Here is a 12,817-nt window from a genome sequence, read left to right as displayed (position 1 = left end):
ACCGACTCCCACTGTCACGTGTCAGCATGCCCTGGGACTGAAGAAAGCCTTCGTGGTACCAGATTATAAACGTACAGTATTTGCTATAACGGGTGAAACAAGGCGCTATTTGAGTTGGCTGTCAGCAAGCACGTGGGAATGGCTTTTAGGCAGCACCTTCTCTGTAGCAGTAAGAGCTGTGTATACAGCAGCACATGGGCACAGAGCTCTAAAAGCAGGCCCCCCAAGGGGCTGGTGAACCAAGCAGCTGGTCTGAGGGCAGGGCCTCTGGGCCAGGAGTTGGCCCTCGCAGCTCAGCTTAGCCCCGGCCCCAGGACCCGAGCTGGTCTTGGTTTTAATGCCACAGCAACCTCTGGCCTCAAAGGGATGCCAGTTAAATCAGTCATCAACAGTCAACAGCACGTCAAGGATCTTGAAGAAGGCCATTAGGTCCTACATGGAATGGCCTAAGAGCAAAGATGGAAGAAATTGCACAAGAGCTGGAGATGGACAGAAATATAATTACATCCCTGAGAAGAGAAGGAGTTCGGGCAAAAGGCAAAAAATCAGTAGAAGGAAATGAGGGACAGGACAGCTCGGCAAGCCAGAGAGAGAAAGCAGAGCAAGTGGATTCCACAAAATGTGTTTGAGGGCAACCCCATATTGAGGCAGACATCAAAATCTATGCAGAAAACTGCAAACCCAGGAGCTATGTGTTTTTAGTCAACAGAAGGAAATTATGTAAAGGTCAGAATCTTCAAGAAGAGAGCCATTATTAAAAAAAAAAAATAACAGTCACTGGAAAAACAGAGGAAAAGAGAGCAAGGGAGAAGTTCTAATGAATGTGATGGACCAACAATGAGCAAATGGACAGCAGAGGAGTGGAAGGCACTGAGTAATCTGAAGTAATCAAAACCTATGAGAACAGATTTCAAGGCATGTGTTTACATTAAGAAAATGGGGAAGTGAAAAAAAACATTAATAACCAAAAATACCCTTTATATAATTTTACTTGAAAATTTCATTTGAATTTGGTAAAAGTCATGGTCTTACGAAGGTTGTAAACTAAACATAAGAGCTGTAAACAAAAACTATTACAATGAGAAGTGGTGTCTAGAGACAGAACTGAAAATCCATGTGTTCAACAACGCACAGCAGCTTCAGTTTTGCTGAACTTGCCAAACTTGAACTTGCCTTTGAAAAGCTCATGGCAATTTTCACTATTTTTCCAATACTTGCTCTGAATATAGATTAATATCCTCCAGAGCCTCATTTTCGCCATGAATTAAAACCACCACCACCACAACAATGACACAATTATTTGGGGAAGAACCTCAATGCAAAGATAATTAGATCATCTGAAAGATTCATCTATTTACCAGAGTCCTGGGAGCTTCTGTGCTTGTGGCATTTCCTCACATTCTGTTCCATCTCGTTTTTCCCTCCCTGAATGGCATAGACATGACCTCCCAGTAAGCTTGCTCCGTGGTCCCAGACAACACAGAAATTCATATACAAACAGCTAACAGAATGGCCCCATGGTCAGGTGGCCACCACATAGATATTTTCATACATTCAAGTTGGCCCAATTATTCATGGCAGCCAGGTACAACCAGCACCTAAAAGCCAGTCTCCCAGCCAGCCCCAGGTGCTGCCTTTATTGTGTCTTAATTCAGGATATTATTAGCCCTCTGTTCCTCCTCAAACCTGCTCCTTTCCTAATCAGAGCCTCTTCCTTTTATCTGTGCTTTGGATGTTACCATTCCTAAAGATAGCAAGAAAAGCCAAACGATATTCCTTCTCACTGACACACAAATGAAGTCTATAGTGAATTTCCACTTGTATAGCACATGCATTACAATTTACAATCAGAGCAGCCCTGAGAAGATGAGGAAGCTGAGGCAGACCTGGAATGCAAACCACGGGGTCTTCGGATTTCATATCTGACGCTATTTAGTCTACACCCTGCAAACTCAGGAGCTCAACAAATCGTAGGTAGAGAAGGTTTATCTAAGGTTAACTTACAAGTATCAAATAAAAAATGAGTCACAGAGGAAAAACCAGAGGAATCTGGTTTCTATTTCTGGCTTTGCTATAAACTACCTCATGGTTTGACTTTCCCAGTCCTCAGTTCCTCATTCATAAAATAAGGAGATCAAATTAAACAATCCCTGAAGTGCTGTCCTGCCCAGCTGTCCTTTGTCCCCTGCCCTGTCTCTGCCAGGTTGCTAAAATTAGGCAAAAAACATTGTTGAAATATCTTTCTGTTTTGTGTCTCAGGTTTTTTTTTTTTAACATTTCTAAAATTATCAAACTATCCAGCTAGTCTGTCAAGAAGGAAAAAAACTGCCATCTATTTAACAGTTAATTTTTAAGCAGTTCATTTTCTGTAAGGAGAAGATAAATCTGGAAACTGCGGCCATGGGGCTGTGCCCACAAGGTCATCATCCTGTGGGGACCATCTTCAGAGCCACGTATCCTTAGAGGGGAGGTTCTCAACCCAGGCAATGTTTGGCAACATCTGGAGACACTTTTGGTTCTCACAACTGGGGAAGGTGCCGTAGGAATCTGGCAAGTAGAGGCCAGCGATGCTGCTGAACATCCTATAAGCACAGGACAGTCCCCTATGACAAAGAGCTATCTGGCCCAAGACGTCAGTAGTCTGAGTTGAGAAACTCTGCCTTAAGGAGTGAAGTCAAATAGCATCCCCAAACTCTTCCATGTGTTTTAACTAAACTGGTCCACATGTGAGGCTGACCAGATGGGCTCCCCTGAAAGAACCGAGAGTCTGGACACCTTTCTTACCTGGCGAAGAAGGACGCGGCCACCGAGGTGCCCGTGGAGGTCTCACTGGCCACGCAGGAGCCCTGCGAGGCGGGGATGCTGCAGGCTGAAGGCTTGTCCGCATTGTAGCGATTCAGCACCGCCTCTGTCAGGCCCTCCCGGCCAGTCTCTGTCATCAGCTGGGAAATCTGACAAGGAAAACGGAGACTGAGCTCATTACCTGTGGCTCATGGCATTTCCTGACCACCGCCGGCAGCATCTCTCTTGTGGGGTCAGGGCCAGAGCTCCGGGAGAGGGGGAGGCTGGGAGGGAACACGTCCCCCACGTGCAGTCAGTGACACGCTACATGGACACAGTGCACATGGTGCCCAGGGCTTCTCTAAGGCCATTTCCCAGCATCTTAGCTGGAATACCTCCTCATTTTCATTAAATATAATGGAATAAAATTACCCCGACACGGAAGTTTCAGTGAGTCCGTGTCTCTCCTCCATTTGGAGGGGAACGTAGGAGCCATTATCCACACTATTTGCAGCCCAAGACCAGACCAGGAAGACCAACTAGTGCCAGTTTCTTAGCAGGAATGGCCTCAAATGTTCCCAAATAGACAAGTGGGGCAAAGATATTTTATTAAGGGAGAAGTAACTCTGCAAGCGAAGGACATAAGAAATTAAAACACGGTTTGTTACTGTTGTCTGCTGTAGGCAGTCAGCAAACAGATGATCTAGAGAAGCTCATAAAAACAGTACTACCAATGAGGTGTTTCGGTTTTTGGTGGGGAGGGTTTAGACCATTTCAACAGACTGGATTTTCCCACTGGTTCATTACGATAAATAGCTTCCATTTTACTTGCAACAATTGCCTTTATAATGCAAGTTCTAGTGGGTGGGGCTGAGTCCATTTTGCCTAAATCCACATAATATACCCTGAAGACCCGCACTTCTGGGCCAAGTCAGATACTCATGTAGACTACACTTTTGGAAGGTACTAATCCCACGACAAATGTAATAATTATCCAGGCAAGTCTAAGTGTGCTATTTTGAAAGACTGTTACTTTAAAACTTCAGTCTGCTTGCAAAAAAAGGAAAAACTGTTAGGTTTTTTTTTTTTTTAAAGGAAACTTTAGTTTCAAAAAAAAAAAAAGAACAAAAAGTGTCTCCAGTCAGCTCTTTAAATGTTGAGTGGAAAATGCTTCTAATTGCCTAGAAAATACAAGTGCAAGAAGGCAAAGATCAGGAACAGTTTCCACTTTGTAACCGAGCAGGCCAGGAGGCCAGTGAGAGTCCCATTTGTTACCCTCTGAACATAAAACATTTGTACTTTCCATTTTAAGAAGAATAGCGATTACTCTGAGCCCCATGGACTTGAAGCTTTGCTCTGCTTAAATTCATGCTCAGACTTGGAAAGCCTTGGCACTATTCAGCTGTCATTCTGCCAACACACACTTTCTTATTCTCATTCATTCAGTGCTTTGTGAGGAAACTCAACCCACATCAGAAGAACCACAGAGGAGGAAGCAAAAGCAGCCAATGGGCTGGAGGACTTTCCCTGCACTGGGCAGGGGCCGCCGCCCAGGGAGAAGGCCCATATCACCTCTCCTTGGGCTGCCTCTGCTGCCCATGGGGTGTGGGCTCCCCTTAACCAGCTGCCACTCTCCTGGAGGAATGAGGGGGCACCTGAAACAACTGGGGACCTGGCCAAGGCCACGTACACTGATGTCACCACAAAATGGGATTTATGAAGCAGCAGTGGTACAGGATGCCATCCTGGACAACGTCTAAAAACAAAACCCCCAAATTCATAGCAGTTTTCTTTTCATCAAGTAAGTACAATCTCAGAGACACAGACACTGATTTTAACACAGAGATGTCTGAAAAAAGTCAGCAAACCAGTTACAAGTGTCTTGCAATTTGCTACTACTTCAAGGATGGGTTCGCTAGCATCATCTGATCACCTGATCTTCTGTTTGTTTGTTTTTTTGTTTCCTTTTCATTACTGTCATTGTGATCTGAAGTTTGGAGGGAAGGGAATGGAATTCTTCTGCCTCACTATGTATGAAGAGTCTTTGCAGGTGCCTTGCAAACCCACAGAGAAGCCTCTAGGATGTGTTATCAATAGTAAGCTGCCTAATGCAGAGACATGCGCTTCTCGGTGGTTCAAGATTCCCGAGTCTGGCCCAAAAGGAACGTGAGGATCCCGTGGGCACATGGCTCTCAACAATGTCACCTAGTGCACTGGCCTTCTTCAAAGAGAGCTACTGGCTACCCTGTGCCAGGCGAGATTGGATCTCTAACTCTTACAGAACTGGAGATTAGTGGACACGGGACAATCAACTCTCAAGTCTGTCAGTACAATAATTCAATAATCACTTGTTTTTAGAAATTAAACTTATAGAATGTTTTAGAGCTCAAAGGTATGTCAGGATCACCCTCTTCAAAACTCTCTTTCTTAATTAAGGAAACTGTGGAGCAGAGAAGTGATTTACCAAAACTACTGTGTGGCTGAGACCAGGACCCTGACTCCTAGGCCCGTACAGCCTCTCCTCTCTCCCTCCACCCCCGCTTCCCTCTCCCTTCCTTCCACCTGAAAAAAAATTAAACATAGAGGGGAAAAAAATCAAATAATAATAAAACATATACAAGTGTTCATAAAAAATAAAATTTAACATTTCGTATCTTAGAAGATATTTTTTTTAAAAGGAACCAAATCTTATATAAAATTGAAGTTGCCCATGTTCCTGGTCACACTGCCCTTCTTCCCCCTGGTTTCCCTCTTTCCAGACACAGTCAGTGTCATGACTTTGGCGAGGCCGGTCCATGCTCTTCTTCACCACGTGCTTCCCATCACACCCACTGCCTCCCACGAGCTGGGCTGCACTCACTTTGTGGTTCCTTCTGAGCATTCTCTAGGTTTTGTTCTGCTTGTTCCATAATGGGAAGAAGGCATCCCCCCAAACGCCAACTCCTGTAGGCTCTCATCACCTAAAAGTTCATATTATTTATAATCACATCCAGTATCTTCTCCAGGGATTAAAAACTTTCAGAAATAATATACAAACAGCTAATCTACCTCCCCTAAACTCTCTGCACTCCATGTGTCTGGCCTCCCTTAAATTCCTCCAACATGCTCCTGCTGCCACAGGGCCTTTGCACATGCCTTCACAGTCCATCTGGAATGCTTCTTCTTTTCCTTCAGATCCAAGTTCAAGCATTACTTTCAGAGAAGCCTTCTTCCAGCCTCCTTCCAGCCTCTGTTGGATGCTTCTCCAGAACTGCAGTCTTTCCTTCAGTATCTTTACCTTGATTCATAGTAGGCATTTAATAGGAGGTCACTGTCTCTCACTATACAAAAGCCCCAGGACAGTAGTAGGTCTTAGGACTACCTCTGTATCCCTGAGATCAACACAATACTTGGTACACAGAGATGTTCAAAACATATTTGTGGAATAAATCTGAGCTATTCTTATTTTCTACTGTTCATATTTATCTAATTAAATCTTTTTTTCCTTAAGTCCTTTCAAGAAGAAGACTTAGTTCTTTTAAAAATGTCATTGTATTTCTATTTTGTTTGACTATTGGGATAGAATAGTAATTTTCCCCTCCTCATTATCACCAAAGTGTAATGTTTTGGCTCCACTGTGTGCTAGTTTAGGGATTAAGAACTGCCTCCTTTTTAGACCACTAATTTACTTGCTCATTTATCCACAAGAACGACCACATAGTAGGTGCTTAGTATATACCAGGCACTGTGGCAGGCATGTATGCAAACATTTCTTACAGCCTCCTGTATCTTCAATATTTACTTTTTTTCCCTTGACAGTTGTGTACACGTCACTGGCTCACCGGCTCTCAGTATCTTATACAAAAATAATCCCCAAAATAGCTGATTTAAAGAAACTTCTGTCTGTTATTTTATGATTCTGAAAAATAGCAAAAATAGACTGGCTCTCAACAGAAGCAGCTATAGCTGCTTTAATTGAACAACTAAAATCATACCAATTCTAGACTATTCTGAGAGAGGGGAGCCCCCTTGTCAGATAAGCTATGATTTTACATACACATGCTGGGGAACAGGCTTCAGAATGCTAGGTTTTGATGGAGCTCTTCCTACCAAGGTACTGTCATGCTTGTTACCAAGAATTCCCTCCTCCTCCACCCTTCAAACTACACTGAAGTTGTAACTGAATTGTTCCACGATAAAAGAAACAAAGTAATTGTCCACTGGATAAAATTTCACTATGAAAGAACTCTTCCCATCCAAATTCTTTCTGTGGCTCTCTGAAACTGTGACAGCTTGTCACTGAATTGGTCATATGTCAAGCAGAGAAGGTTAAAGAACCTTATCTATGATTATTACATCGTCATCAGCAGAAGAAAGGATGCCCTTAGACCGGTCTACCCCTTTGCTGTTGATTAACCTCTTCTTTCTCTTACAAGCCTCATTTGAGACAATCAATATGAAGTTAGGTAGACAAGCTGGCTATTCTGCCCATTTCACAGATAAGAAAGCAGAGGTTCAGAGGGTTAGTTAGATGATTTGTCCAAGGCTGTTCAGCCATTCAGTAGAGAAGTTTAGATGGAAAGGCAGGCCTTTGATTCCATTCTTTATTCTTAAAAAGAATTATTATAAGATCTCACCTCAGTTACTGAGGCTTACTGAATAACCTGGGTACCAAATAGACTTGGGGGATTAGAGGGCGTAAACTTTACTTAGCCACTGACCTCAAGAGATTTGAAAGAAAGCCAGGAAAACTTGCAGCCAGCCAAACATGTGATTTCTCTCCCTCTCCAAAATAAGGGTGTGTGTATGTATGTGTGTGTGTGCGTGTTTGTGTATCTGTGTGTCTGTGATTTGGTAGTGGGGAGCTTCCAAAATGTGTTTTTAGCCAAATCTTTAGGTCAGAGAGTCCTCAGGGAACTGGAAGAAAGGAAGGAAGGTATCTGTGCTCACCTGCTGGGTTTCCTGGGCTGAGCACATGCTAAACCTGGGTCATTCCCAATGTGCTTTTGAAGGAAAGAGATGCTGGCTGAGCCCACTGGCTGCAGCCCCGGTCCTACCAGCACAGATGAACAAGAGAGCATCACTGGGAATCCCCTCTAGCCCAGCTTCCCAAGCCAGAGCTGGGTCTCAGAAGCCACGACGGGAAGACACTGCCGCCCTTAAGGGATCTGAGGGGCTTTCTTTCCACGATCAGTCTTGTGACAAAACTAACACCTACCCCTTCCCGGCTCCTTAGCCATCCCCTCTCCTTGGGGGGAGACCACCCACTCAGCAGCATTCCCTCTTCTCTGGGTTCTGAATTTTATTTCAGGGCGGTGGCCTTTCCCACCAGCAGGCGGGCCCTCCACACTTCAAAAGCAAGTCTAAGAGGGGCTCGCTTTTTGCTGCTGGCTATAATGAAGGCTCTGTTCTGTAAAAATCGGCCCTGAAGCCTTGGCTTCTCCAAAGGGTGAGGTGAGGAGCTTCCCGCGAACTCCAACTTCTTCAGTCACGCAGTGGCCCCCACCTCTAGTTCCCAGGCCAGGTGAGCGGCAGGTCACATGGGGCTAAGGGATGGGGTGAATGGTCCCCACAGAACCCTCACTGCAGTCCTGCAGAAACTAGATTCTAAGAGACTGATGGTCAGAAAGCTGGGGCTATTTCCCCGGGGAAAGCAGCTAGTGAGGAGGAGTCAAAACTGGACCCTGATTAGTTTGACTCTGAGACATTTTCATTCTGCCCTCCACCCTCAGTCCAACCCCCTGCTTTAACTGTCCCCTCAAGGTGGCTCTAAGTGGCCCCCTCCCCGCAATCCACTGTAAGAGAAAAACACCCAAACAGCAGGAGTTTCTGGAAACATGGGCTTCACTGCACAATCTAGAATCAAGAGATTTCTTTTTACAGGACTGTGGTTTACTTCTGCTTTTCAGTCTGTTCTGAATTAATTTTTTCTCTCACAATACTGTGAAAGCCACAAGATTCTTCCTGAGAAAATTCAGATTCAAAAACCTCAATCTAGCCATCTAACACATTTGAAAAACATAAACTTCTGGACAAAAGGATTTGTTACCTTGATTATGTATGCATGTCATAGTCTAGAAGCAGCAGCTGAACACTTGCCAGGGGATCCTGATCACTAACTTGGGGTGGGACTAGATTTTCACCACAGGATTTTGTTGGGTTTAGTTCTGATTAAAACCTGCTGTTAGCTCTCCATCTCGGTTACACAGGACTGTTTCACTAAAGCAACAGTGTCTGTGACTTTCAAATCACCACATCGCATCCCACGGGTGGTGGTCAGTTAAACACGGCATGTCAGCAAAGGAACCAGGAGCAGCGAAAGGGACGCATGTGTGTTTGCACACGTGTGTGTTTGGCCCACACGGGGTCCTCAGTGTGCATGGGAGTTTCCCCTATCAAGACCTCATAGATAAAGCTGCCCTCTACATTTTCACTTTGGGCAAGATTCACGCCTTTCAATCACATTTACATTTTCGCCCTGATACCTCAGTATGAGGAGCAATATACTTGTCCTCAAAGAAATCTCGAATCTTAAATTTGGTTATGATCTGGACCACAGAATCAAGACAAAAGACATTTGACTGCTGTTAACCAAGGTTGCTTTCACATCACAAATCACAATCTATAAGCCATTGACCTTTAACTTCCCACTGATGGAAAGGACTCTGAGAGCTTCCAAAGCGTGTCAGCATGGGGGTTCATCTTAATCTCATCTGGGTCAATGAATGGCATTATTGATCCAGAAAGCACCTCCCTTGGACTCTGCCAAGGCAGCAGGGAACACCAACAGTCTCCATTTCCTGCGTAGAGACATCTATGGACAGCAAATGCATCCTACTCAGTCTTTACATTTAATGACATTATGACCCCAAACCCTAGAAAATAACATCTAAAGCATTTTCTCTTAGGCAATTAATACCTTACTATTTTGGGATATCTCTTTTTTTCCTTTTTTTAAATTGAAGTATAGTCAGTTTACAATGTTGTATCAATTTCTGGTGCACAGAGTAATGTTTCAGTTATACATATACATACATTTATTGTTATTTATTATTTACTCTGTTACCTATGTTTTTATGGTTTTGCAGATAGTGGCACTCCATAAGTATTTCTGATGTGTGTCGGCACAAACCAACTCATATTTACCCTGAAAAAGACTGGACACAGCTAACGTTAACCCTTGGTGTTGTCTCTGCTGTCAGCTGTTGCACTCTTAGGGAATTAGTAAAGTAGAATATATTTTCAAAAGCCTATGTAAAATATAAATAAGATAAGCAAATCTGCAAAGGACAAGATCAAAAAAATGCCATCGCCAACCAAAGATAAACAGCTATAGCCAATCGGGCAGACCCTCCATTTCAGCCATATGATCACAGAAAGCTGATGGCAGTACCCAGAATGGCGTCTTCCTCCAGTAATCACATTGCATTGAGACAGGCTCCCATTAACTTATTTAGTTTTTGCTCCTATCAGAGAGTTGAGGGGGGAGAGAAAATTTTGCATCCCCTTCTGTAGATGAGTGTTCGTGTTCACTGTAGGAGTCAATCTCCACTTGAGTCACTTCTGGGGCTGACTCTCACAGCAGCTGGCAGAGGGTCCCCTCCCCTCAATTCCCACCCGGCCCCCCGGAGTAGGCTCCCCCGGGAGCCTACTTTGTGACCCAAGGACAGAGCAGCACAGAGAATTCCTGCCAACAGCCATGGGCGCATGTCTTACTTAGGTACCACTCCTCCTGGGAACCAAAATGCTTTCATTTTATGAGTGATGTTCGTTTGATCCCAGCAGGCAGAGAACAAGAGGAATACTCCACTCAGGAGGGAAGCACTGGGCCGTCTCCCAAGCCCAGACCGTCTCCTCTTCTGTGGCGTCTGTGCAGTTCAATGTGTCCAGACTGGCTGCCCTCAGCCCTCACCAGGTTGTTCCACGGCGCGCTTTTCTTGTCATGCTTTCCACCCCTGAGCGATTGGGCAAACCTGATCCCACTTTAACTTTAATCTCACCCTGCCTGTCTGTTCTCTACCTGGAAACCAGACCTACCCAGAACTGAAGTGATATATTGCAAAGGCGGCTCCCGTTTCATGCACAGCATCAAGCATCTTCCCTAACTAAGCAGGACTGCTAAGGGGAGGAGGGGCGGGAATGGCATCCATCGCAAGACAAGTTTTTGCTTAGAGGTCTCAGCAGACATTGCAGCAAGTTCACTAGTTCTGGCTCTTTTTGCTTGAAGAAAATCTACTGAAAATTAGGACAATAAAATGGTTTTACCCCAATCTCATCTAAAGAAGTTTTACTCAAAAAAACAAAAACAAAAACAGAAGGACAAATCTTGTACAAGTCCACTTAGATGAGGCACCAGGAGTGGAAATGGTGGCTGCCAGAGGCGGGGGTTGGGGGAGGGCCTGGGGGGTTAGTGTTTGATGGGGACAGGGTTTCAGTGTGGGAAGATGAGAAAGTTCTGCAGATGGATGGTAGTGATGGTTGCACAACACATGAATATACTTAATGCCACAGAACTAATGGTAAATTAAAAATAGTTAAAATGGGAAATTTTGTATCATGTACATTTTACCACAATTTAAAAAGGAACCACTTAGGATAAAGAGCACCGGGAGACTGCTGACCTCAGGGACAGCCCAAGAATCTGCTCCCCGAAAGGACTAAGAAAAAAGCACTTGGACAGAAACCAAAGCTGTAAGGACAGTGGGCATCTTATTTTGAAATGTAGCCCTAACCCCAGGAGAACCACTCCAGGGTCAAACTCAGCATCTGGTTGTACCTGAAAGTTCTGAGCTACAAATGCAATGCCCAGCACATAATAGGGGCTGTAAATATTTCCTGAATGTTCCAGAATCACTTGAGTAAGTAGCTCGAAGCTTAGAAACCGTTCTGGTGCACAGGCCTCCCTCCTGGAACAGAGCAGAGGTGGTGAGATTTGACCACCGTGTGAGACTCACCTAAAACCGTCTCTGTCCAGAAACATCAGATGGGAAATTTTAGGTTATGTACATTTTTCCACAAAAAAATGAAATAAAACAAAAACATCACAACACCAAAGAGTTCATCCCCTTTTAGCCTGTCCAGCTGGCCTGTGCCTGCTTTCTCATTTTTGAGGTGTCATGAGGACTCTAGATGTTGAGGCCGAGTCAGAGAGCAGGGCCAAGTCCTCCAGGGACTCTGATGGTGAGTTTGCAGGTGGTGTCAGTGATAGGACCCCACCAGCCTATGTCCATGGCCTCCAGGAGATGGGGTCACCCTGAACCCTCAACGAGGGAGGAACAGGAAGAAGGGAGACAAGGAGAGCAGGAAAGCCAGGAGGAAGCCCCCACTGGAACTGGGCTCTTGGGTTAAACCTCATTTGATTTCTTCACACCTGCCCAATTAAAAGGCCATCCTCCCTCACCCTCCCTGAACAGTCCGTTCACAGTCTTTCCTGACTAGGCTGGTTCAGATTTCTTCCCATGCTCACGGTTGTATTTTAGGCACTTCAGTGTGACAGTTCATTTTCCTCTAGCCCTTAGCAGTGCCCCCTCGAAGCTGGCCCCAGGCCTGCCCAGTGTTGGCCGCTCACGTGGGCGCAGATTCCCTCTCCGCAGCGGCCTGGAGTCAGACAGATGAACTCCTCTCCGTCCTGTCCGGCCACCCCAACCCCCAGCCAGCACCCAGGGGCCGTGACGGGATGCTTATGTCCCAGGGCTGGCTGTTTGATTACCCTTATTATCTTAGCTTGCTTTGGCTATAAATTTTATTAGTGGCCATAAAATTATCCATCCAGAGCATTTGACTCAGTGACCTCTTACAAAAGGGAATTCCGCACACCGGTGCTACCAGAGCCAAGGAGAGCTGCCCTGTCCTCACCCTCGATTTACAGCCTCACCTTCATCTAGGGTGATCGCCCTGTGTGATGAGATTCAGCAAACAGAGCAGGCTGCTCGTGTTTCAGGACACCCGTTATCAGGGCTTAAATCTGCTCCCTCTGCACATGATGACTCTTTTCTTTTATTCTTTGTGTCACTAGAAGGTAAAGGGGCAGGGCCACCCAAGTGGCCTTTAGAATCAA

The 12,817-nt window shown here is 45.0% G+C and overlaps 1 protein-coding gene across 1 annotated transcript in view; it reads right to left on the bottom strand.

Moving 5' to 3' along the window:
- The window catches only part of KIF26B (kinesin family member 26B), a 427,084-nt gene that overhangs the window by 215,232 nt on the left and 199,035 nt on the right, over positions 1-12,817 (bottom strand). The window contains exon 4 of the mRNA XM_031438497.2: positions 2,785-2,951. Within this exon, the coding sequence (XP_031294357.2) occupies positions 2,785-2,951 (167 nt within the window). The remainder of the gene's footprint in view (positions 1-2,784; positions 2,952-12,817) is intronic.

This window comes from Camelus dromedarius, chromosome 21 (genome assembly GCF_036321535.1).
Source record: "Camelus dromedarius isolate mCamDro1 chromosome 21, mCamDro1.pat, whole genome shotgun sequence".
NCBI lineage: Eukaryota > Metazoa > Chordata > Mammalia > Artiodactyla > Camelidae > Camelus > Camelus dromedarius.
This window is presented reverse-complemented; position numbering and strand designations above follow the sequence as displayed.